Source organism: Ictalurus punctatus, chromosome 2 (genome assembly GCF_001660625.3).
Source record: "Ictalurus punctatus breed USDA103 chromosome 2, Coco_2.0, whole genome shotgun sequence".
In the NCBI taxonomy this organism is placed as follows: Eukaryota; Metazoa; Chordata; class Actinopteri; order Siluriformes; family Ictaluridae; genus Ictalurus; species Ictalurus punctatus.
In genome coordinates, this window is record NC_030417.2 from 11,377,072 (window position 1) to 11,404,121 (window position 27,050).

At 43.8% G+C, this 27,050-nt stretch overlaps 2 protein-coding genes and 1 pseudogene across 5 annotated transcripts in view; 2 read left to right on the forward strand and 1 right to left on the reverse strand.

The window, feature by feature from the left end:
- Positions 1 to 9,277, reverse strand: part of gtf3c2 (general transcription factor IIIC, polypeptide 2, beta) — a 42,402-nt gene extending 33,125 nt beyond the window's left edge. The window contains exons 1-2 of the mRNA XM_017494234.3: positions 9,197 to 9,277; positions 8,551 to 9,001 (exon numbers count right to left, since the gene is read on the reverse strand). The gene's annotated coding sequence lies outside the window, so the exon portion shown is untranslated. The remainder of the gene's footprint in view (positions 1 to 8,550; positions 9,002 to 9,196) is intronic.
- LOC108275207 (caseinolytic peptidase B protein homolog) lies at positions 5,748 to 7,635 on the forward strand (annotated as a pseudogene).
- Positions 9,278 to 9,348: 71 nt separating the features above from the next.
- Positions 9,349 to 27,050, forward strand: part of LOC108279749 (phospholipase D1) — a 24,016-nt gene continuing 6,314 nt past the window's right edge. For 2 of the 4 annotated variants that reach the window (XR_008398286.1, XM_047152028.2), the window contains exons 1-17: positions 14,323 to 14,512; positions 15,353 to 15,463; positions 16,154 to 16,312; positions 16,548 to 16,613; positions 16,799 to 16,857; positions 16,951 to 17,061; positions 17,270 to 17,635; positions 18,486 to 18,629; positions 18,996 to 19,079; positions 24,507 to 24,585; positions 24,758 to 24,868; positions 25,003 to 25,200; positions 25,335 to 25,440; positions 25,529 to 25,647; positions 26,141 to 26,254; positions 26,679 to 26,783; positions 27,008 to 27,050. The exon at positions 27,008 to 27,050 is cut by the window's right edge and continues 73 nt beyond it. Coding sequence is in view for 1 of the 4 variants with exons in the window: in XM_047152028.2 (XP_047007984.1) it covers positions 15,374 to 15,463; positions 16,154 to 16,312; positions 16,548 to 16,613; positions 16,799 to 16,857; positions 16,951 to 17,061; positions 17,270 to 17,635; positions 18,486 to 18,629; positions 18,996 to 19,079; positions 24,507 to 24,585; positions 24,758 to 24,868; positions 25,003 to 25,200; positions 25,335 to 25,440; positions 25,529 to 25,647; positions 26,141 to 26,254; positions 26,679 to 26,783; positions 27,008 to 27,050 (1,954 nt within the window). In the remaining 3 variants the exon portion in view is untranslated. Of the gene's footprint in view, positions 9,474 to 9,563; positions 9,718 to 14,322; positions 14,513 to 15,352; positions 15,464 to 16,153; positions 16,313 to 16,547; positions 16,614 to 16,798; positions 16,858 to 16,950; positions 17,062 to 17,269; positions 17,636 to 18,485; positions 18,630 to 18,995; positions 19,080 to 24,506; positions 24,586 to 24,757; positions 24,869 to 25,002; positions 25,201 to 25,334; positions 25,441 to 25,528; positions 25,648 to 26,140; positions 26,255 to 26,678; positions 26,784 to 27,007 lie in introns of those variants that run through there. The other 2 variants (XR_006981357.2, XR_008398287.1) reach the window with 2 other exon arrangements.

Sequence of the window (27,050 nt, forward strand, 5' to 3'; positions counted from 1 at the left end):
GTTTTTCACACACTAGTAACTGTTGTGTGTGAAAATCCCAGGAGCTGAAATACTCAAACCATCCCAACACCAACCACCATGGTCAAAGTCTCGGAGATTACATTTCCCCCCGATTCTGCTTGCATCTCTTGCAGGAAAGACAATAAACTCCTGCATTGATGCATGAGGATGGGTTACAAAAACTCATCCTTTTAGGGCCTGTGATTTTGATGGTTTTCTTAATAATAAATAAAAATCATACCTATTTAATGGTTGCATGCAGAAACGGCATGGTTTCCTGATGGTCAAGCATAGTTTCTAACCTTAGGTTCTTTACAAAGGAAACAGATTTTCTGGAATATTTTGAAGGTTTATTAGAGCCTATTAAAGGAATTCTTTGTCTTGACAGTAGATTGTTTTTAGTGTTCATTCTCTCACAAGTGGTAACCCGGGCCATGGTAATAGATCACCTTCTTAGGAAGGGAATGTGGGATTATTTAAAAAAAAAAAAAAAAAAAAAAAAAAAAAAAAAAGAGTGTGTCTTACTGAACAGTGAACATGGAACAGAATTTTATATACAGTATGTATGAACTCAATGACGATTTCTGAAAGTGACTGAAATCAAGATGGTCAGAATAAACATTTTGTTATATAATATATTGTGCAACCCTCATGTTTATGCCAACTGTGTAGTTTACTCATTTGCTCATTATGTGTAGTTTATTTAGTATGAATAAAGTGTAAAGTTGGTGAACAATGTGGATATGAATGAGACAAAAATGGCAGCTTTTCCTCCAGATATGCTGAGAAACTTGTTAGAATGCATGACATAACGGACTCCATGAAAAACAATGAGATTTGAAAAGAAGTGGAGACCATAGTATTTGATATAATTACTGTTGTCATATGTGCATCATTCCCTTCTGTTTTTCTCACCTCACTGCTGGCCAGTGCCCCATCTTCCCACACGTCTCTGCATAGCCAACCTGAAGCTACACAGCAAGAGCACCCTCACAATCAGTAGAGTCCCATGAAGTCCACCATGAAGGATGGGGGCTACCAGCGGGATGCTTTACAAATGAAAACATTGCTTATTGGGCCGTGACTATATCAGACCATTACGTGCAGATGAAGCATTGATAGAAACCTCAGTTCGACTGTCTGTCGCAATCAAGTTTGCCCCTATGTTCCAAGAAGCTAGTTCCCTCTTGGACAGAGGCTCAATCGATAAATCGACAGCCTTCCTCTGTTGAAATTAAGAAAATTTCATATGAAATTTCAGCAATCAGACCACAGATCCCTGCTTGTAGCCCCAAAATAATTTGATTTCTGATGCACTCACTAGTGGACAGATCTCATTGGTAGTTTCGTCAATGAATAAATCTGTTGTACAAAATGAAAAGCACGTGGAGGACTGGGCCCCACCAGTCCAAGAGAAACTCCTGAACACAAGAGCTCTTAGTGCACTTTCTTTGTATGCTCTCAGGTGTTCCACAGTTTGTGTGCATCATCTGGATTCAGTCATATCACACTTTTATTGACCTAGCTATATCTATTAACCTTACAATGTTCCATGAAAGAGAAGTTGCTGAGCATTCTCGTTATACTCAGGAAGTCCATTCTGCCACTACCTAGGCATGACCTTGTACATTCAACAAAGTTAACATTTCCCCTCCCAGTGGCATGATGGTGTGGTGGTCATCTTTGGGTCAACAGTCAACTCAAAAAGGGGTTGGTTCCTCATGACATTGTGTCAGGTTATCCTGCTGATTTTCCTCATCCCAGTGGGTTGGGAGGAGTGAAATATTCTATAGATACTGGAAATCTGGGATGGTTCCCGGTCATATGGATCCAGAGCTGACCCAACAAAACTTGCAAGAAGGTTCCAGGGAATGATGGCCATAGAACAATGATATTTATATATCAAATACTACTGTCACACTGTCTTGGTTAAATAAGGTATCCACAGCCCCTGTTCAAAGAACACGTATATTTTAAACAATGTTTTTCGTAAGTAAAAAAGACAAGATACAGAGACCATACATGCCAGGACTCCAGGCAAAAAAAAATATCTAGGAGCCATTGGCTCCTAAACCCAAAATATTTAGGCGCCAAATCAAATTTTCAGGAGCCAAAATATAGTGAGGTCATATGACATATGATGATAATGTTAAACGGCTATCTCACACTCCCTTTTCTTTCCCCTCTGTACTGTCTGCCTTTGTTTACTCTGCCTCCCATAGTTAATACAATGTATTCCTTACATACACATTATGTACAATGTTCAGTATATCATATTGAACAACCGTTAACCTGTTCAACTTTATAAACAAATACAATAAACATCAATTTTCAGTGCTTGAAGTCTGCTTCAATTCTCATTTTATTTATATTTTATGAAGTTATTATAATGTCTATTTTTTATATTAAATGATTTATTTTTAACTAAGCACATTTTCGGTCTTTACATTTTATTAGTTTTCTGCTTGTTTGTTTGTTTATCAGTTGTTCCTTTTAGATCGTTTCCCCAGTACAGTGTCCATGTCTGCTGATAATATTGTGTTTTGGCAGGGATTCAATCAAAACATGGAAACTGGAGTTGACTTTTCTTGTGATATCTGGCAACCATGAGTTTAAATGAAGTGAATTAGAGTTTGTGAAGGAGAGCACCAGCGTACAGTATGTTCACAGACTGAACAGTTGCTACTCTTGATTATGATTGGTGAAAAATTATTTAATAAAGAAGTCTGAATTAAAACCCACCTCGTAGCGTTAGCATTATTATTAATTACTCCGCACGAAGCCGCTGTGTCTACATGAGCAGGTGCAAGTTCAGACCATTTTGCGGGATCAATAAAAGATGGCGGTTTGTGAGATCGGGAAGTTGAGAGAAACATATGATGGACAGATGTGGCGGAAGGCAATGTACAATCGCCTTGTAGGGGAATTATTCAACACTTAACTAAGGAAGACTGAGTGAGCAACAAGATCGTAGTCCCCCCCACCCAATGGTTTTAGTCTCTGTACAACTTGTGGTTCTATGTTGGTACCTATCGTGTTGCAACGTAGTGATGCTGAAGATGAGGTGGGCTTCAGGATTTGTTCTGTAGCACGGCAGCCAACTGAAGTGTGTGTGTATAGATAACAATGCAAGTATAGTTAGCGACAAGCACCCACCCTCCCCGGATCTAACAGGATAGAGAGACGTCCCCACTCCTTAGTAAGTGACAGAATTAGCATTGACAGTTTTCAGCTTAACTAACAAAGGTGTTTATTCAATATGGGTGAGTTATAACTACTTTTTCTTTCTTTACAAGAGTGAATCTGTAACAAAACAAAATTAAAGAAACAAAAATAATTAAAATAAACTTTGACTATTTAAATTTACCTGTAAACAAACAAAACAACAATTGGTCAGGATTCCTTTGACCACGCTGACGTAATTCATGAGAGTCAGTTCAGCTCAAAATAGAAACAAAAGGTCACTTCCGAATCCAACAGGATGCTATTCAGTCCAATCACGAGTCAGAATGTTCATCAACACATAGGAAGAGTATATGAATCCTTTTAGAAAAAGTCGCTGGTCATGGTTCCATGAATAAAAGTTTTTCCAAGTCAACCGTTTTGTCTTTATCCCTTAGGAAGAAAACATGATGACTTGCTTACCAGTGTTCAGTTGAAAATGAGAAGCATAATGTACATCACCACTCTTATATCTTGGATGAGGCGTTGAATGATGACCAGCAGATGGCAGGGTTATGTCTCTTCACTCAATGACCCTTAGCGATTGTGCTCACGCTCAGGACTGTAGCTTGATCCAGCGAGGCGGCAATCCCAGCTAACGGAGATCCAATTGAGAAGACAGACAATAGACGACCCTATCCGATAAGTCAGCCAACTCTCCTCACACAATACGCAATGGAATCTCTTACTTTTTACCACTGTAATATAGCCCAAATTAACTCTTCAGCTCAACTCTCGCCGCTGCTCTAATTCTCTCTCTCTCACCATGTCACTCCTCGCACAAAATGGTGGTGCTCACATCAACGCAATATCAAAATAAAAATCTTTACTGAATAGACTTTGTAGGCTCCCCTACACCACCCCCCAAAACCCTGCCATACCACTGGACTTCCGTTCAGCGGCTCAGTCCCTGAAAAATAAAGAACAGAGAATGGTAGGAAAACATTCTTCACAGTGGAAATCATCAGTACAACAATTACAGAGGTTTAAAGTCATTCAACTGGAAACGTTTGAGATACATTCACATTAAAAGAATCTTCCAAAACATTCAGGTTTGCATAGAATTGCTTCAAGACATAGTCAGTCCTATACCTAACAGATAAGGTACCTCTGTTCCGACGTTGGGAACGTCTAGATTCAGGAATGCTTTCATTCTCACTTTCGGCATCAGATCCACCTGAATTTATTGACCACCATACAGACTGACCTACTGAATCATCAGCCGACACCTCGTGGTCATGCTTCCTAATGCCTGTGTCTAATTCATCCTCATCTTCCCCTCTACACCTGGTGTTTATATGTGTGGTGGGTGCAAGTCTAACAAAAGGGGTGGCAAGAAAATCAGAGTCTTCCGAGTCAGTGGGTTCCTGTTCTGTATGTTCCCTGGATTTACGTCTAAATGTGTAAGGTGGTGGTGATGACTGAAAAGTGCAGTGCCTGATTTGATCCCTGTGTACAACTTTACACGGGCCCCCTTTCTCGGGACGAATTGTGTAAATTGGAGTATCTGCGTGATTCTGTTTAACCACAATGTAAGGTAGGGATTCCCAATGGTCTTGTATCTTATTCCTTCCCCTATGTGAATGGTTGCGTAGCAGAACACAGTCACCAGGTCTTATGAGGACTCCATATGATCTGTGATCATAGGCTCTTTTCCTTCACTTTGAAGCCTCTTGTGCTGCATTGTTGGCCACTTCAACGGCTGTCTTCAACCTGTTGTAATGGTTTTTCACCTAATCGTCCAGATTTCAACTCCACTGTCATCCAAGTCACTCCCACCAAGGATATCCATTGGCATTCAAGCATCTCTCCCGAACATCAAGTAGAATGGTGAATAGCCGGTTGAAGCATGGCTCCGGCTATTGTAGGCCATAACTAACTAGGGTAGATCCTGCTTCCAGTTCTTGTACTTTTCTCGGGGTAGGATTTTTGGCATGTTATGCATGGTTCTATTGAAACTTTCACACTGGGAATTACCCTGTGCGTGATACGGACTTGTGCAACTCTTTCCGTTTCTATATACTTTACATAGTTCTTTGATGACACTGGCTTCGCGTTGGCTCAATACGGCTCCAAGACCATGCAAACTCCCATCTGTTGTGAGTATGAAGGGCTATCTAAAATCTGGGTATGCGAGTACTGGTGGACATTTTAAGCACTGCTTGAGTTTGTTGAATGCAGTCTGGCACTCAGTGGTCCAGTTAAAAGGCTCAACCATTTTCCCCTTTCCTCCTTTACCAACCAGGGCATGAAGCAGCCAGGCCAGCTGAGCAAAGCTGGAAACAAACCTTCTATAATAACTCATGAATCCAAGGACTTGTCTCACTTCCTTGACGTTCTTGGGTACAGGCCATGTTTCCAATGCCTGGGTTTTCTCTCTGTCCACCTGTATTCCCTGGGTCTGAACTGTCACCATGTCCATCATTCATTCCTCACTGATTACCGGAGACTTTCTGCGCTCTCTAGCTTCACTGATCTCCCGGTAAATACACGGCTGTAGCTCGGTATCCTGAGTAACGCACGAGATGTGGTCCGCCATGCCGAAGCGTCTGCTCATGCGCAGGTCGTGCAGCTCGTCACCCTGTCACACGTTCCACACCGAACCCAGTGAGTGCTCTGCGCGCTACCACAACGTGCATGAGCTTGAAACGGCTGTAAGGAGCAATCTGGGGATTTTCTCATCTCGTGCGTCCAGAAAGTGTACGCAAATGAGGGAGCGCGAGGAAGCATGTAGCAGCAGTGGAAACCTTCACGTGCAATACCGCCAGCTGGCCAGCAGGTGGCGCACGAGCCTGGTGAGTTGGAGGAGCTCGTGGGCAGTGCTGGTCACTGCAGGACACACCGGGAGGAGCGCTGGGGGCAGAACACCGGGGGGGCAGAACACCAGGCCCGGGGGGTGGAGAGGAGCAGCTTTGGCAGGAATTCTGTCCACTGCTGCCCTGGCCTTCTGCTTCAACAGAGACAACCACAGCAACACCGGTCAAGCTCTTTTGGATGCAGCCAGATCTAACAATGCTGAGGAGGTGAAAAGGTGGCTGGCAGATGGAGTTGATCCAAACACTCATCACCTTCTCAGCTGGACCGCGCTCATGGTCGCCTCCATGAACAGACAGCACAATGTGGTGAGGGTTCTGTTGGAGTCCGGCACTGATCTGAAGCTCGGAGACGACTTCAGCAATGTTTATGGAACTGCACGGGATAAAGGCATACACTCACTGGAGGTGTTGGTGATTAAGGAGGATGAGTTCAGTAATCGTTTCAGCACTCGGGCAAGTTTCCGTGGTTGCACATCGCTGCATTACGCTGGAGTGTGAGGGAAAGTTTATGGAAGAACAGAAGCAGAGGGAGGTGGAAGAGAGAAGGAGGTTTCCTCTGGAGCGCAGACTAAAGGAGCACATCATCGGCCAGGAGGGGGCCATCACTACTGTCGCCTCAGCAATCAGGAGGAAGGAGAATGGCTGGTATGATGAACATCCGCTGGTCTTCCTCTTCTTCGGCTCTTCAGGAATTGGTAAAACAGAGTTGGCTAAGCAAGTGGCTCGTTACATGCACAAAGACATCAAAAAGGGTTTCATCAGAATGGACATGTCTGAGTTCCAGGAGAAACACGAGGTGGCTAAATTTATTGGTTCTCCGCCGGGGTATGTAGGTCATAAGGAAGGAGGTCAGCTCACTAAACAGCTGAAGCAGTGTCCGAATGCTGTGGTGCTCTTCGATAAGGTGTATAAAGCGCACCCCGATGTCCTCACCATCATGCTGCAGCTCTTCAATGAGGGACGTCTGATGGATGGGAAAGGGAAAACCATTGAATGCAAGGACGCCATCTTCATCATGACCTCCAATGTGGCGAATGATGAAATCGCCCAGCATGCACTGCAGCTCAGACAGGAAGCTCAGGAGCCGAGTCGCCGCCGTCTGACAGACAGTCTGGATGAGGTTCAGCAGAGTGAGATCACCATCTCTAAGAAATTTAAAGAGGAAGTGATTCGGCCCATACTGAAAGCCCAGTTCAGACGCAACGAGTTTCTGGGACGGGTTAATGAAATCGTTTACCGTCTGCCTTTCTGCCACACAGAGCTCATTCAGCTCATCAACAAGGGGCTCAATTACTGGGCTAAAAAGGCCAAGCAGAGGCACGAATTCACCCTGCTGTGGGAGCAACCCGTGCTGGAGCTGCTGACTTGAGGATACAACCTCCACTACGACGCTCACTCCATCAAACACAAGGTGGAGCGTCAGGTGCTGAACCAGTTAGCTGCAGCGTACAAGCAGGAGCTCCCCCCTAAAGGCTGCAAGCTCCTCATCACTGTGGATGGAGAACTGGGAAACGAGGAGGAGGAACGAGCGAGTCCTTCTCTCCACCTAGAGCTAGTGGATAAAGACAGCAAAACACGAAATCTGGAAATCCGTTAACCTGCAAACTTCCTCCTAAACACCCCTGCTTACTTCCTGCTAAACACCTGCTAACTTCCTCCTAAACACCCCTGCTTACTTCCTGCTAAACACACACTAACATCCTGTTCATGACGCCAATATGTGGCAGAAGGCAATGTACAACCGTCTTGTAGGGGAATTATTCAACACTTAACTAAGGAAGCCTGAGTGAGCAACAGGATCCTAGTCCCCTCCCCCCAATGGTTTTAGTCTCTGTACAACTTGTGGTTCTATGTTGGTACCTATCGTGTTGCAACGTAGTGATGCTCAAGATGAGGTGAGGTGGGCTTCAGGATTTGTTCTGTAGCATGGCAGCCACCTGAAGTGTGTGTGTATAGATAACAACGCAAGTATAGTTAACTACAAGCACCCACCCTCCCCGGATCTAACAGGATAGAGAGACGCCCTCACTACTTAGTAAGTGACAGAATTAGCATTGACAGTTTTCAGCTTAACTAACAAAGGTGTTTATTCACTATGGGTGAGTTATAACTACTTATAGTACTACTTATTTTACTCAAAATAAAATTGAAGAAACAAAAAATAATTTAAATAAACTTTGACTATTTAAATTTACCTGTAAACAAACAAAACAACACCTGTTCAGGATTCCTCTTTGACCACGCTGAAGTAATTCACGAGAGTCAGTTCAGCTCAATATAGAAACAAAAGGTCACTTCCAAATCCAACAGGATGCTATTCAGTCCAATCACGAGTCAGAATGTTCAACACATAGGAAGAGTATATGAATCCTTTTGAGAAAAAGTCACCGGTCATGGTTCCATGAATAAAAGTTTTTCCAAGTCAACCGTTTGGTCTTTATCCCTTAGGAAGAAAACATGATGACTTGCTTACCAGTGTTCAGTTGAAAATGAGAAGCATAATGTACATTACCACTTTTATATCTTGGATGAGGCGTTGAATGATGTCAAGCGGATGGCAGGGTTATGTCTCTTCACTCAATGACCCTTAGCGATTGTGCTCACGCTCAAGACTGTAGCTTGATCCAGCGAGGCCGCAATCCCAGCTAACGGAGATCCAATTGAGAAGACGGACAATAGACGACCCTATCCGATAAGTCAGCCAACTCTCCTCACACAATAGGCAATGGAATCTTTTACTTTTTACCGTTGTAATTATTCCTGAAATTAACTCTTCAGCTTATCTCTCGCCGGTGGTCCAATTCTCTCTCTCTCACCATGTCACTCCTCGCACAAAATGGCGGCGCTCACGTCAACGCAATATCAAAATAAAAGTCTTTACTGACTAGACTTTGTAGGCTCCCCTACATCCCCCGCCGCAGAACCCTGCCATACCACTGGACCTTCGTTCAGCGGCTCAGTCCCTGAAAAATAAAGAACAGAATGGTAGGAAAACATTCTTCACAGTGGAAATCATCAGTACAACAATTACAAGGTTTAAAGTCATTCAACTGGAAACGCTTGAGATACATTCACATTAAAAGAAACTTCGAAAACTTTCAGGTTTGCATAGAATTACTTCAAGACATAGTCAGTCCTATACCTAACAGATAAGGTACCTCTGTTCCGACGTTGGGAACGTCTAGATTCAGGAATGCTTTCGTTCTCACTTTCGGCATCAGATCCACCTGAATTTACTGACCCCCATACAGACTGACCTACTGAATCATCAGCTGACACCTCGGGGTCATGCTTCCTAATGCCTGTGTCTAATCCATCCTCATCTTCCCCTCTACACCCTGTGTTTATATGTGTGGTTCGGTTCTGAAGCGAGTGAATACACGGCGGTTCTGGCAGAACTTCGCACATCTCCAAGACCGAGCACACATTTCTCAGGTAAATGCGTGAGACTGTTATATATCCTTATTTGTACACTGATAGTATGTTCTGTTGTTTTGTGCTAACTCGGTGTTCCCCTGCTTTAAGAAGTACTGGTGTCAGACTGACTGGAGTCCGGTACTGACCGCTTTGGGAAGAGCCTTCAGGATGGAGTTGGGGAAGATGTCCACAGCTCATTTAATAAAGAAGCTCATTCAATTTGGGGTAGAAGTCACAGAAGAGGAGAGGAAAACATTTGAGGGTGAGTATGTTGTTACCTGTTGAAAAGTTGTAAGAAAATCGAGGGTTTTCTCTGTGTTATAGCACCTTTTAGCTGTGACTATATTCAAACGGCTTCTCATACCTTATTGCTTTAATAATAACTATGGCCAACAGTGTATATGTTTGCATGTACAGCCATTGTAACTAGTGATTATCTAGCGTTTTACATTTTGAGACCATTTTTCCCGCTGTTGAGATGGGTCAGAAACGGCCATTTTGGCGCCCTAGGCGAGGTTCCTCTTAAGCGGTGTAACCGTGAAACATAATTAATTAGCTAGCTAGCGAGCTACCATCCAACACTGCGTAGTCTAGGTAACTAGTTAATAAACCAACTAGTGTGTTGTTGTAGCTAACTAGCTTTCTATCGTTAGTCAGAGAGAAGACCATATATGTTCACGTAACTTACATTTACATTTATTCATTTTATACAAATGCGAAAATACAAGCAGAGAATAATAGAAGTAGTGCTACTATATAAGATCTATTAATTAAGTTCTAGAAAAGCAGAGTGCACAGAGTAGAGGTGTAAGAGAGAGTAATTTTTTATTTTTTATTTTTTTATTTTTTGAAAGGGTAGTGTCGGGTTTGCGCATTAGGGGTTAGTTAGGTGTTCACGGAAGAGGTGGGTCTTTAGCTGTTTTTTGAAGATAGTGACAGATTCTGTGGTCCGGATTGAGGTCGGAAGTTCATTCCACCACTGAGGGACAATTAGTGTGAAGGTTCTGGAAAGGGACCTCGAGCCACGCTGAGTAGGTACTACTAAGCGTAGGTCAATAACCGAACGCAGATCGCGTGAGGGATCATAAACCTCAAAGAGAGTGTTGAGGTAGGGTGGTGCTGTTCCAGACAAAGTCTTGTACGTGAGCATCAAGGCCTTGAATTTGATACGGGCGGATACAGGAAGCCAGTGGAGGGAGATGTGTGCAGGCAAACCACACACACTAGCATTAAAACACGCAATCACGACTTTTAAACAAACTCAGAAAGGATGGCTAACTATGAAAATAAATTCAACACTATATATGTTGTAAATACAATTTCCCCACGGATGCTTCCAAGCAAAGGCGTTCAAAGGAGAACACATTTTAGGAAATTTTCTAAGAATGTGATACAAAGTTGTAGAATCTTTACAGACACATGCACGCAGGCTATTTCCGATTCACCTCTTACAAAGTAGTGAAAACGCTATCAACATAAATGTTTAATTTACTAAAATATTTTTCTATTTCAACAAGACCCACTAGATGGTGCTAAAATGCAAGAAATCGCACCTGCCAAATAGAATTATGCATTTTCCAGTAGTAGCAAATAGAATAACTTCTAATGGGTATAAATTGCATATCCAAAATATGTATATGTAAACGATGTGACTACAACAACTAATGCTGTACTTGAACATATGACAGACTATTCCTTTATCAAAGAAAAAAATACACTTGCAATAGTCTTCCAATAGATGTCCAAATTTATATTTATTATTTATATATTTTTATTTATCTTAAAGTAAGTCTATGCATTTACACTGAAAAGTGTATTGTGAATGAATGACTTGTACAAAAAAATCTAAGTAAAAACCTTGGCAGACAACAAAGGTAAAAGCAAAGTTATGAATAATCTTGTTGTAAATTAAATTATGTGAGTGTTGAATGAGTGTTGGCATCAGTGTCAGCAGTGTAATGTTAGATGTAATGTTAGATGGCTGTTGTATGTAGAATGTTGTAATGTTAGATGGCTCTCTGGGTGTAAAAATGGGGTGAGTATGTGTAAAGGCACTGCAGCTGCAGACAATGCAGCAAGGGGTGGAGATGGAACGGTATCATATAAATAAATGACCCAAAAACCTGGAGGTGCTCATCATTGAACTCAAGTAGGCTCTGACAGATTTGTGTCCTGTCCAATGCATGCAATTTCTATTGATGCACATGGCAAATGGCAATATTGTTTAGCCGAGTCTGCATCGTAGTTCTCAGCCATGTCTTCAGATGTCTCAAGGCACTGAAACTTCTCTCTGCCTCCGCTGAGGAGGCAGGAACAACCATTATCAGTCTCAAAAGGACCTCAACTTTCCTGAAAAGATGTTGCACCTCAGGCATCATCCATTCATCCATCTATCTACAATACCACTTTATCCTTTTCAGGGTCACAGGGAAACCTGGAGCCTATCCCAGGGAGCATCAGGCACGAGGCGGGGTACACCCTGGACGGGGTGCCAATCCATCGCAGGGCACAATCACATACACATTCACACACACATTCATACACTAACGGACACTTTGGACATGCCAATCAGCCTACCATGCATGTCTTTGGACTGGGGGAGGAAACCGGAGAACCCGGAGGAAACCCCCGCAGCACGGGGAGAACATGCAAACTCCGCACACACAGGGCCACGGTGGGAATTGAAACCCCAACCCTGGAGATGTGAGGCAAAGTGCTAACCACTAAACCACCGTGCGCCCACCTCAGGCATCATTTCCCGTAAAATTTCTGCTACCTCTGAAGAGGTTGAATATTTGTAGTTGGCATGGAACATTTTCAGCTGCACTTCTAAAGCTGTGGCATTCAACTCTGGCTATTCATCTAGGACTGCATCAATCTTTCCAGAGATGAGTACGTTTTCTAATTTTTGCAGCCTTTGAAGCCCATCCTGGCTGAAACACTCATTGCACTGCATCACAGCAGTATCCAAGGAACTAAAGTACTGCATTCTGTAGTATGCTTGTAGTACCTATTAAGCTAGGTAGCTATGTGCTCCACTAAACTGCATCATTGTCCACATCACAATTTCTCTGTGACCAGGTACCATTATTTTCCCATAAGAGGAAAGACTGACTTAGATGATCATTTCAATTTGATATACTGAATATTCTGTTTGTGTAACTGATGCATCATGGTCCACAACACAATTTCTTACCTGGTCATCTGCATGATCACTGCATTCAGCCTGCCTCTCCCGCTCACTGTTTTGCTGCTGTGCTGCCTGCATTGTGATCAGGTACTATTATTTTCCCAGAAGAGCAATGACTGACTTAGATGATCATTTTAATTTGGTAAACTGAATATTCTGTTTGTGTAACTGGTGTCATTTATTATGTTAATGTCTTCATGCTGTTTAGCTTGCTATGTAATAAGTGTACAAAGTGTACAACAATATATAGTGGTAACCTGAAACGTTAGCTATGTAAAGGGTACTGGAGTTTTCTTTTCTTAATTGTAAAGACAAACTGCCATAACTAGTTCTGAATGGATAACTACAATATGGCCGCACCTCGGACATTAGTTCCATATCTCTCGTTGTCAAGCTAGCACGTCTCAGTGTTATGCTGAGCCTTATATTTGTAAATCACTGAGTTGTCCTTAGCCTGAATGTAGTGTAAAGGAACCTGAATGTAGTGTTTCCTCACTTTCACTCGCATTTATAATAGTCTGTCACGACGTGAGGGTTCACAACGAACTCGGCGGGAGGATATGCAAGTGAATGTAACGTTAATGGTCAAAAACTGGAACTGACGTTAGCCTAGCCTACTTCATGGGTGTGCAATTATCAAAAGTTAACAAACCAAGCCATGGTATGGCTTACTGGCGGTGGGCGTCGCGGTAGGGCGGAGTCCAGGTCAGGATCGGCTTTCTGCAATTTAGCACACTGAGAAACAAATGAGGGCCCGGCCTGACATCTTTTCTCTCTTTTATGTGCCTCGCTCTGCCATTCAGCAAATGCCTTCCAATCAGCCAATCAGACATTCAATTAATCATATAAGTTATAAGTTCAATAGAACAAACCTTACGAATGTTAAAAAGTTTATCCGTGAGGGCGAGTCCACATGCAGCAATTTGGTAGGACTTACGGTTTTCTCTTCCCTTCCTTTTTTTTTAAAAAAAATAATTTTTATTTTTTGATTATTATTATTATTTTTTTTATCTCAGTAAAAATTTATTTGTGCGTTAAATTTGTAAATGTATCATGTACCACTGATATGATGGAATGAGTCAATGGGGCATGCCACTTGATGATAATCCACGGTAAAAATACTGCGCCTCTTGTGCTTCTTAATAAGTACTCTCTCTACTTATTTATTCCTCGAAACAGACTCTTTCCGTTTATTTTTACCGCTATTCTCTCTCTCTCTCTCTCTCTCTCTCTATATATATATATATATATATATATGTGTATAAGTATGTGTATATATATATATAATATATATATATATATATACACACACACATATATACACACATACCCGTCGGTATATGTCTTAGTTTTGAAGCTGTGATCTAAGAAACACCAATCTCTCTGCCGTTGCAGAGGCGAAGTTCCTCGAACTTCTTTTAAGAAATCGCTCCATGTAATACTTCTCTCAATGTAATACGCACATTTCTTATATCATTGACTCCCTCCCATGCAGATAGCAATGCACAATAACCATAAAATTCTAATTCTAAATCATTGACTCCCTCCCATACAGACAGCAATACACAATGACTTCATAAAATTCTAATTCTAAACCATGGACTCCCTTCCATAGAGACAGCAATACACAATGACTTCATAAAAAATTCTAATTCTAAATTCTTGATGATTCCACCAGTCAGTGGTAAGGCTGCACAACAAAGGGCAAACCGCCTTCGCATCAACACAGACTTCAGGGTGAAACTTTTCTACGAGCGTCCTCCAGTTTGCTTGTTGTCCAGAAAAGCTGAAAAGACTTGCGCAGCCCACCCAGGGACGACAAATTGTCATAGAAATTAGACAACACTCACAGACTCGTCCTCTGAAGGTAAAAAGGTTTATTACATCCATCCATCCATCTTCTATACCGCTTATCCTTTTCAGGGTCACGGGGAACCTGGAGCCTTTCCCAGGAAGCATCGGGCACAAGGCGGGGTACACCCTGGAAATCCATCGCAGGGCACAATCACATACACATTCAAAGGCAGTTCAAACAGGCTTTGTTTTAGGATCTTGGCCAGATGAACCTTGAACAGAAGAACCTGTTTGTGTCTCTGTAAGCAGATAAACATTCTGTACTGATCTCAGTGACATGACATGGCCTTCTTAGGTGTTATCCTCAGATGAACATGAACAAGAACAAACTTATTACAAAGTAAAAATGAGTAATTTCCCTCACACCATCAACAGCTTTTCCTGCAGTTTTTGAAACTCCTAAGTGTCCTTTTTATGTCCAGGTTAGGTTGGACCAAAAGCAATGCAAACTTTCGGCAAACATCAATATTTCAAACAGGTTGCTAGCACTTGAAGAAATTGTGTTAACATTTCATACGCTTTAAGTAATCGACACCAACATAGACAATGTTGAGAATTTTCTTCTGTTAAAATGTTGGGGGAATATGAGAAATATTTTAATATATTAAAAAGCAAAACGACAATGCTGTATCTATAAATATATCAATATCTCTTCAGTATGCTTCATAAAATAGTATGGGGAGGATCTGACACAACACAGTAGTTGTTTGACAGTAGTTAACTAGGTTACCGAAGCAAACATTCTAGGACTTTCAAACGGTATATAAGCAAGCATTTTAAACTGACGATACAAAAGCGAAAAATCATTGTTTGTGTTTAAACGATAAGATTTTTTTCTGTTTTTCTCCTTTAGAAAAAATTACTCGAACTGTTCATGGCGAGTTCCAAGAAAAACGAACAGTGTTGGCATGTTGCTAACACTCCGCTGATCTTCAGAGTGATGCACATCGAGTATATTGACGAGGTATGTACTGTATAATGATAATGACCTTTTTTCTTTTTTAACTGGTATAAAAATCTCTAGGGTCAATGTAGGGTGGCTATCGCATAGCAGGGCGTGCTGTTATAGAAAATTAATCAATGGCTTAGGAGAAATGAGATTTAAGAATTCAGCAGCGCTGTGAGATAAATATAAGTAAAATACTTCAGCAATTTTTTTTCAATTAGTGTTGCAAAATTTGGAAAATCCTGGTGCTAAACCACGGAGCCAGAATTAAAACGAATAACAGTGCACACGTTGGGAACTGGATCCATTATCTATCCTGTTGCTGCTGTGGGAGAGCATTTTGTTTTAACTACAGAGGTGTAGCACCTCTAAATACTGTGGGGAGAAGCATAATGCAACAGTCAATTCTACTACTTATTAGGGCTTTGTTGGTGTTAATTATGGCAGAAATAAACCACACAGTGCCATTAGGAGAGTTCAGGAACACAGTGCAACATATCTAACGCGTATCTTGAATTTTACCCAAAAACATAGTAAATTCTACAGTGGATTTTTCTGCAGACTGAGCAACGTAGTAGACATAAACATCTATGCCTAGACTTTTACCCCATTCTTATTAATATGTAATTAGTAATGTGTGATTGTAATGTGATTTTGCAAAAGAAAAAAGTACAAGCCAAATGTTCATTGTGTTTTATATATGTGCAGGATCAGTATCTGATTACGCTGCACCTGACCCACGGTCAATTCTCCTGGACTATAAAAAGGCTATTTAAATATCTAAATGGCTCATGCAAAAAGCAGCAGAAGTCAGAGCACATGGCTGAGAAGATGCCCTCTGACAGTACCAAGAGAATGGAGGAACTGGTACACACACACTAATTATGTATTAATGTACTAGTAATTGTATACAAATTATAATATTAATAATTTGTCTATGATTATAGATTATAGTTAAAGATCCTTAAACATGCATCTGTATTTAACATTAACATGTGTTCACTGGTTTGCAATTTTGTTTGCATGCGTGTGTGCGCGCGTGTGTGTGTGTGCGCGTGTGTGTGTGTGTGTGTGTGTGTGCATGCGTGTGCGTGTGTTACAGAAATACCTGAAAGAAGACCTAACAATCACTCTGAAGAAGATCTTACACAAAAGCTACTATGGCATGGTGAACACGCACACACACACACACACACACACACACACACACACACACACACACACACACACACTTGTATAACATGTTTGGCCACTAGAGCATATATCTCTTTACATTTTTTTGTGGCTGATTGCAAATGCAAACACACAATGCAAAATGTATTTTAGTAAACACTTGCTTATGTATGCTTTCAGATGGAGTTCCTTGGCATCAGCCCTCTGTCCTTTATCAAAGATCTTGGACCCAAAGGCCCGTGAGTATCTGTGTGTGTGCGTTTGTGTATTTAGGGGGTGTTTATAAATAAGCAACAGGCTGATTTCTTAACTTTCTCAAATCTCTCTCACAGGGAGGGATTTATTTTGAAGGCACTTGGCCGTCACCGATTGCATCATCTCCCATGTCTGTGGTTGAAATGCTGGCTTGTGGTCAAGGACTCATTTCTGCTCTACATGTCCAGGTCTATAGCTCGTTCTCTCCAATCAGTAAAAGTCTCGGCTGCTTTCATCTTTACTCATGGTGCAGTCTCTCACTGTGTGAAAGGCTGTACATTGAAGATGAAATCATTCAATAACTTTAATGCTTTAATAGACTTTTCATTAGTTTCCCCATTTTCTATAATTCAGCTAATTACCCACTTATTAATGATTGGTTTGTTCTGAATGCAGAGATCATGAGGTGTTGTACGTGATGCTTTTCGACCCTGAGCTAAAAGTCCTGCTTGAGGAGGATAAGAGCTCTGAGCCACAAGATCTGGTGGGAGAGGACAGGATCAACCCCAAGCTACAAATTCTGGTGGAAGAGGAGAGGATCACCCGTGAACTGCAAGTTTCAGTGGAAGAGCAGAGGATCAACCCTGAACTGCAAGTTTCGGTGGAAGAGGAGAGGATCAACCCTGAACTGCAAGTTTTGGTGGAAGAGGAGAGGATCAACCTTGAACTGCAAGTTTCGGTGGAAGAGGAGAGGATCAACCCTGAGCTGCAAGTTTTGGAAGAGAACTGTAAAGTCAGCATGTGCATCCAGAACGCCAGGAGGTATGGTGGAAATTCATCTGTAAAAGTAGAAATCACTGCCAACACTTGAATCACTTTCTTACTTCTTTCTAACCTTCTACTAATTGGGAGATCAGTCAAAACTTCCAGTAGACTCTCCTGTTTGTCTGTTTGCCCTTCGTATAATGTACATGAGCATTAATGGTAGTGCTTGAACCCAACTGTCTCTTGAAAGGGACACATTCAGGGAATTTTGAAATCATGCCAACTATTACTAAACAATAGCTATATCCTTGAGCAGAGGTAAAGGGTGCGCTAGGTGTCAGGCCGAATGTTCGGAACGTTGCCATTGCTCATTTGTAAACATGTGACACACTCCTTGCAAAATTGTGTTGCAGAAGTTGAAAAGCTAGGTGTGTACCAGTATCTATTTACCATGTCTACCATAACTCCCTTAGATACATGGTCTGCACATGGTGAGTGAGGTTTTGCAGGTTTTTTTCATTTGTTTTTGGGTGATTTCTGCAGTTTTCTTATCATAGTAGCTTGCTGTAAAAGATACATGCGTAATGTGACTGGGCAGTCTACTTTGCAGAAAAAAGGTAGATTATTTTTTTTTAATGGTGAGTCTGTTGAAAACTAACTTGTTTCATGGACGTTCCACAGCTACGAGCATATAAATAGTATATGATGTTTTGTTTTTAACACGCTCCCAACCACCTTAATTTGTTGTTTTTTACAGAATCTCACATACAACATTAAAATTACAGCATGTAGCAATCATATTGATGAAGAATTGTTCCAGTAGTTTTTGGGAAGCTAACGTGTGTGTGTGTGTGTGTGTGTGTGTGTATTTGCGCGCGTGTGTGTGTGTGTGTGTGTGTGGTTAAAGGGAGATGACCATTAAGTGTAATAGCTACAGGCAGGCCCAATGGTGGAAAGAGGAGATAGATCATCTGTCTGAACATTGCGATTTTCTCAAGACTCACCGATTTGATAGCTTCGCCCCTCCCAGACCTGACTCCCTCACCAAATGGTATGTCTCCTTAGCATGCTCTTTTTATTATAATTCATACTATATTTATTGCTTCATATCTCTACGACAGACATGCATACAGGTATAAGCATGTGCGTGTATACTTAGAATTATAATTGTAGTTCTAATTAAGTGCATGCTTCAGCGTACAGGTATATGTGCATATATGATTTGGTTTATAGTGATGTAATGTAGAGAAAAACTACAGTATAGTAAAACCTTGGCTTTTTATAGTAAATATATACAGTACATATTACATCTGCAGCGTAGCTGCATTCTCTCTTGGTGTTGAGATGTAGAAGGATTTAGTTTCTTTCAGTGACATTGTTAAAGATGGAGGGAGTGACTGATGGATTTGATTGACAGGTACGTGAATGGGAGAGGATATTTCTCAGACCTGGCAGACGCACTGGAGAAGGCGGAGGAGGAGATCTTCATCACTGATTGGTGGTCAGTACGCACACAATGCACACAGTGCCACTTTAGAGTGGTGCTTGTTAATAGAGTCTAGTTTAGTTTTTGTGCTGTTATTGTTGCCATAGTTCAGTGCTGATGATATTTGCTGCAGAACAGATTCTAATTACTCCATCACACCTGGAAAATTAAATGTCCGTATAAATGGTACGCAATGGCAAACACGCGGCCGCTGTACTCATCTTGCAGCGCCGCCTGGAAACATGGCGGACAAGGACTACACTTCCCGGCCATACCAACACCTGTGCGGCATCATAGGTCATAAAAGGGCCTCTTTAACCTCCGCGCCTCGTGAAGTAAACGCTCAGTTCTAGTAACTCAGTTGTTTGACCAAGCCTTTAGTTACCGTCTGGATTTTCCTGTTTTTTTGGACTTATCTGCCTGTTATTCGATTACGATTCCCTGCCCTGCCTTTTTTGTATTGTTCGCCTGATCGCCTGACTTCCATCTGCTTCCCGTGTTTACTCTTCCGTTGTTTCTACGCACGCCTACCCTGTCTGTCCACGCTTGTCTCCAACAGGTATCGTGACAGATTACTCCGCCAAATGTGGAGGCAGCGGACACCCCAGAGTGGCTACGCTTGATCTTAGAACAAGATCGCGCGATAGTGGTGCAGTGGGACCAGATATCGCAATTAAAAGAGCAAGTTTCGCGTCTGAATGTTGGCGCTTTTCCGACCGCAACGCCGTCCGCTACAGCTATGCATCCACTTCAGACCGCCCCAGCGTTTGCCCAGCCCACACCGGCTGTGCACATTCAGGCCGTGCCGGCAGCGCACATTCTGGTATCGCCAGCAGCGCATCACCCACCGCTGCCCACACCAGAGAGAGCCAGAGCGATGCTGGGAGCCAGAGCGATGTAAGGGCTTCCTACTACAGTGCTCCATGTTCTTTGAGAGTCACCCGGACATGCCAGAAGCCCGCAAACAATCATTTCATGGAGTTGCTCCACGGACGCGCTCTGGCATGGGCTACGGTGGAGTGGGAGTGAGGAGGCGGTGTCAGACCCTAGCTAACCGAACTTCTCTCCCGTTTCCAGCGAGCCTTTGATCATTCCCCCGATGGATGGGAGACCAGCCAGGAGCTCCTGCATATCAAACAAGGCTCACGTGATGCGGTGGATTACGCCCTAGAATTTCACATCATTGCTGCACGGAGCAGTTGGAATGAACCAGCACTTAAGACCGCTTTCCGGCAGGGGCTACACCCTGAATTGGTGCAAGAATTAGCCTGTCGGGGTGAGCAGATGACCATCGATGAGCTCATAGAGCTAACAATACGGCTGGACCGTCTGCGCCGTACCAACCTCTACACACTGTGCAATCCACTGCCTCTAGAGCCGGTTCTGCCAGCTGAACCCATGCAGCTGGGGCGTGCCCGACTCGCGAGGAGGAGAGGGAGAGATGCTGGCGCGAATCACGGTGCTTCTGTTGTGGCGAGGATACCCATGACATTCGTCAGTGCCCCCACAAGAGGCCTTGAGCGACCGAAGGGAGTAAGGACAGCCAACATCAGCGCCACCGGGTGAGTCTAAACCAGTCATATTCTGTTCAGATATTTGCATTACCTATTGTGCTAGAACATTCAGGCCGGTCTTTTGTTCTTTCAGCGCTAGTTGACTCTGGAGAAGCCAAAAACTTCATAGACGAGAGGAACGTCCCCTGCTCCAACCTCGCGAGTTGCAATCCATAGACAGGTCCCCCATCGGTGGAGGAGTGATATCTCACAGTACGTTGCCCATCAACATCCAAGTCAGCTCCCTCCACCATGAAACCATCATTTTATACCTCACTGTTCCACCAGACATCCCGTCATTCTCGGCCTACCCTGGCTAGCGCTGCACAACCCCCAACTCTCTTGGACGGACCGACAACTTACCCACTGGTCCCCGTATTGCTTGCACAATTGTCTGAGAAGTGCTAAGGTCCCTATGGCCATAATGACGATGGAGAGTCCCCTGTCCCATGTCCTGGTTAAGGTCGCTCCCAAATATAGTGATCTCCAAGAGGTGTTCAGTAAAGAGAGAGCCAGTAGTTTAGCACTTCACTTACCCTATGACTGTACCATCGACATCCTACCTGGGGCCAGCCCACCTCGGGGCCGTGTGTACCCGCTCTCTCAAGCTGAACAGCCGGCCATGGAGGACTACATCCAGGAAGCTCTCCAGCAGGGGTACATTCGACCCTCCACGTCTCCTGCGTTGGCCGGCTTCTTCTTTATACAGAAGAAAGGAGGGGGCCTTCGTCCATGTATCGATTATCGGGGCCTCAACCAGGTGACAGTGAAATACAGGTATCCCCTGCCTCTCGTTCCCTCAGCCCTGGAACAGCTACGGTCTGCGACCATTTTTAAGGAGCTGGAACTGCGTAGCGCGTACAACCTGATCTGCATTAGGGAGGGGGACAAGTGGAAAACAACTTTCAGTACCACCTCCGGACACTATGAATACTTGGTCATGCCATATGGGCTCGCTAACGCCCCCTCAGTGTTCCAGAATTTAATCAGTGACGTCCTGAGCGACATGCTGGGGAGGTTCGTCATCGCGTATATTGACGACTTTCTGGTATATTCGACGTCCCTAGAGGAGCACATCGAGCATGTCCGGCAGGTCTTGCGTTGACTATTGCGATACCAACTCTACGTGAAAGCCGAGAAGTGTGAGTTCCACCAACACACGATCTCATTTCTCGGTTACATCATTAGCCTGAAGGGAGTCGCCATGGACCAGCGCAAATTTCAAGCGGTCATGGAATGGCCCACTCCTTGAACTTAGAGGGAGTTGCAACGTTTTCTTGGCTTTGCAAACTTTTATCGATGATTTATCCGGGACTTTAGTAAGGTGGCACAACCCTGACATCCCTACTGAGAGGAAAGCCCCGGCGACTCCTTTGGACCCCAAGCACCCAGGAGGCTCTGGAGAAGCTTAAGTGGGCCTTTACCACAGCCCCCATCCTCGGACACCTGGATCCCTCCAGACCGTTCGTCGTAGAGGTTGATGCATCTGAGGCGGGAGTGGGGGCCATCCTGTCTCAGAGATTCGGAGACAAACCAAAGTTGCATCCTATAGCATTTTTTTTCTCTGAAGTTGTCATCCGCTGAACACAACTATGACGTGGGGAACCGAGAACTTCTGGTGGTTAAGTTGGCCCTAGAGGAGTGGAGACAGTGGCTGGAGGGAGCCGCACACCCTTTTGTTATGTACACAGACCACAAAAATTTTGAGTATCTGAGAACCGCCAAACGTGTCACGCCCCGCCAGGCTTGCTGGTCCCTGTATTCTCCAGGTTCCAGTTTACTGTCATATCGGCCCCCTTCCTGTATCGTTGGGGCCCTGGAGTGGACCCTAGATCGAGCCTTAGCCCGCATACCCAATTCACGTATCCTGGCAGCCTGTCCTCCTGAGAAGCAGTTCGTTCTGAAGCGGTACCGTCAGGAACTCATCACATGGGCCCACACGACACTAGCGACGGGTCATCCGGGAGCCCGTCGCACTTGCCATCTGTTGGCGGAGAAGTATTGGTGGCCCCATATGCCTAGGGAGGTACAGCACATTGTATCCTCATGCTCTACGTGTGCTCAGTCCAAGGTGCCGCACGCTCTACCTGCCGGGTAATTGGTACCGCTACCCACGCCTGACCGCCCGTGGTCCCACCTGGCCCTGGACTTCATAACGGACTTGCGGGAGTCGCAAAGTAATACCGTGATACTGGTGATCGTCGATTGGTTCTCAAAGTCCCTGCGCCTCATTCCACTCCCGGCCATCCCCTCTGCCTTTACCACAGCCAAACTCCTCTTCCAACATGTGTTTCGATACTTCGGCATCCCAGAGGAGATCGTGAGTGACGGGTCCACAATTCACGTCTTGCATCTGGGCCAGTTTTATGGAGAAGCTGGGGGTCACCGTTAACCTCACGTCTGGGTACCAACCCCAGGCTAACGGCCAGGCAGAACGGGCTAACCAGGAGGTCATACGGTTCCACCGAACCTTCTGCGCCACCAATCCAGGGGACTGGAGCCACTTCATGCAGTGGGAAGAATATGCACAGAATTCTCTATGGCATTCTGCCACCCAGTTAACCCCATTTCAGTGTGTCTTGGGCTACCAGTCACCATTATTCCCCTGGAACGCCTCCCCGACTGACTCACTGGCGGTAGATGAGTGGTTCCGCCAGAGTGAACAGGTCTAAGAACGCACCCACCAACGGCTAGTGCAGGCCTCCCGCACCGCCAAACAAAAGGCAGACCGGTGCCGGAGGGATCACCCCAATTATCAATCAGGGGATAGAGTGTGGCTTTCCACTAGAGATTTAAAGTCACCCCTCCTGGGCAAGAAGCTCCAGCGTAAGTATATTGGCCCCTTCCGAGTCCTGAAGCAAATTAAAGAGGTGACATACCGCCTGGACATACCGAAGCACAGTCGCATTGCCCCGCCATTCCATGTCTTGCTTCTCAAACCAGTGATAACGGGCCCCTTGGCCTCGAATCACCTCGAATATCTGGTAGACTGGGAGGGGTAAGGCCCAGATGGATCCCAGCCCAGGACATCCTGGACGCAAATCTGCGCAGAGACTTCCATGCGGCTCATCCAGAGAGGCTGGGAACCTGGAGGAGAGGGAGGCCTCGGAGGGATTCGGCTCCCGGAGGGAGCCCTTTGGGGGGGGGGGGGGGCTCTGTTACACCACGGCGAACACGTGGCCGCAGTACTCATCTTGCGGTGCCACCTGCAAACATGGCGGACAAGGACTACACTTTCCGGCCATGCCCGCGCTCAAGTTCGCCGGAATATTGAGTACCAACACCTGTGCGGCATCATAGGTTATAAAAGGGCCTCATTAACCTCCGCGCCTGGCGAAGTAAATGCTCAGTTCTAATAACTCATTTGTTTGACCAAGCCTTTAGTTACTGTCTGGATTTTCCTGGTTTTTCGGACTTATCTGCCTGTTATTCGATTACGATTTCCTGTCCTGCCTTGTTTGGATTGTTCGCCTGATTTCCGTCTGCTTCCTGTGTTTACTCTTCCGTTGTTTCTACGCACGCTACCCTGTCCGTCTGCGCTTGTCTCCAACAGGTATCGTGACAATAAATCACCTGGCAAGTGGCTTATTATTACTGTTGGAAAGTAGATTTCCATTGTAGACATGCTGCTGATAGCTTGGGCCTCCTGTGTATTTTGTGTGCGCCTTGTTTTAAATTTATGATTCTAGATCGTTCCAGTTATAATGATTTATCCTAGACTCCTCATCTTATCTTCACAGCTTTTGGGTTTTTTTTTTTTTTTTTTGGTCCTGTCCAGTTTTTAATTGGTTTAAATTTCTGAGCAGTGAGATCTGACTCTGCGTTGTGAGCTTTGCAGGCTGGGGATTAATTGCTGCTTTGTGTTCGTCCTCTCCCCGTTTTCTCTCAGGTTAAATTCCGAAATTTTCCTCAAGTGTCCAGCAAAGAATACGTACTGGCGTCTGGACCACATCCTCAATCGCAAAGCCGTAAGCATCAGATTTGTGCTTTTCAGCACACAGATAAGAACATGAGTAAATAAATAATGAGATGGTGAATGGAGAGTTTCCTTTTGATTTCTTCTCTCGTGTGTGTGTGTGTGTGTGTGTGTGTGTGTGTATGTGTGTGTGTGTGTGTGTGTGTGTGTGTGTGTGTTTTCAGGAGGCAGGTGTGAAGGTGTCTGTACTGTTGTACAAAGAGATTACATTTGCCAGGGGCATTAACAGCAGCTACAGTAAGAGGACCCTGATGGACCTGCACCCAAATATCAAGGTGTGAAACATACACAAAACACACTAGTCTATACTAAGACTTTTTTTTTTACAAATGAACCACTCTTGTTCGTTTATTTGTTTGTAGTGTCCTGTTAATGGTAATTTATGATTGTTTATCTTGCTGTTGCCTAGGTGATGCGTCATCCCGACAACGTGGCCCCCGGTGTCTTCCTGTGGTCCCACCATGAAAAGATGGTGGCCATCGACCAATCGGTAGCCTTCGTGGGCGGGCTGGACCTTGCTTTTGGGAGATGGGACGACAACAATTACAGGTTGACTGATGTCGTGGAATCGTGCACAGATATTCAGGGTGCACGTTCAGATCCAGAGGTGGTTATGACAAGGAATTACTTATACAATTACTTATAACCTGATATATTACTTATATATCATGGATTGTAGTATATGGCTCTGTGTTGTATTGTGTATCTCTCTCTCTCTCTCTCTCTCTCTCTCCCTCCCAGACTAAAGGGAAGGATGTACCTGTCGCTGGCAGAGCGGATGAAGAAAAGGATTATAACAACTTCTTTTTCACAAAGGACTGGGAAAAGCTGAACAATCCTTATGAAGGTACCACCAAGCACTATTTGAGTTGTGCTAGCATGCATGCAGGGGTATACTCATTGTAGTTGCAGTAGTAATGTATTTTCTCACTCAGATAATGTGGACCAAACGCACGTGCCTCGCATCCCGTGGCGCGACGTTGGAGCAGTGGTCTATGGGAAGGCAGCCAGGGACCTGGCACGCCACTTTATCCAGCGCTGGAACTTCACTAAGGTCAGAGGTCAAGCTTAATCCTTGTGCGTCCTTATGGACATTTTTGTCTTTTTCCTTTTTTAAAATCATTTTCTCTGTTAATGCAAAGAGCATAAAATTTGCAAAAGGTGTGTATTTTTATTGGTGTTTTAATATTTCACGTTCATTTGCTTTCATAAATGTATTTTAAACTAAGGCAATATTTAATCCCCGTGACATTTAAGCATAAAATAATGCATTCTGTGTTAATAGGCTTTTATTTTGTTGACAAGGGTTCAAAACATTGTGTAGTATTTTCTCAGGTTTGTTTTTGCCATGTTTGTAGACCGCAGTGCCGGATGGGAAAGGTAGTCACTGGTTTGCTGTGACACGACAAATATTAATATAATATTTTTATGACAGTTTTTGGGCCTATGTGTAACTTTTTTAATTGATGCATGGATTAATGAAGCCTAGTATTACATATGCACTAGGGTTTAAATGACGGAATGCTGAGTGTGTGTCTGTTTTTCAGAAATCTATGATGAAGTGTAACGCAACTATTTACCCGTACCTGCTGCCTAAGAGTCACACTACTGCCGATATGCTTCCTTTCACTGAGCCTGAAATGGCCAAAGCATCTGTGCAGGTATACACACACAGACACAGACACACACACACACACACACACACACACACGAGACTGAATACGTGCCCAAAAATATTTTAATATCCTCAGTAATTAAACACTAATTACACTATTACACTAACACTGATTTCCTCAGATGACCTGACTAATATCTAGAACGGGGGGACTGAGAAATTAACTTTCAGCCAATAAGAACGAGGATTTTCTTTCCTTTTTTTTTTTTTAGTTAGAGTTACTTACATTTGCAGTTATATTCCTATTTTTGAGTCTCATTTGATAAAAATAATTAGACAAATTAATTAAAATCATAGACATTTGCAAAGAATTTAGTCAAAGCAGACACGGACTTGTCTTGCTTTTTCCCTTTCCCTCTCTTTTTTAAAATTTAATCGTCTCTCTTTTTTTTCTTGTTCTCCATTGTCAGGTGCTTCGCTCCGTGGGTCAGTGGTCAGCTGGGACATTCGAATGTTCTATACAAAAGGCATATGTAGACACCATCAAGAACAGCCAGCACTACATTTATATAGAGGTAATACGTACACACACACACACTCACATCCCCAGGTGCTTCGCTCAGTGGGGCGCTGGTCGGCCGGGACACAGGAAGTCACACAAACACACACGCACGCGCACACACACACACTTTCACGTAGACTGACGTACAGAAGACACGTCTCGTTCACTGGGACTGATGTACAGAAGTATCTTGATGGTATGACGGTGTTTTGACAGTGTTATGTTTGTTCTCCTCAGAACCAGTTCTTTATTAGCGTTGATGAGACTGCCGGAACCTCTG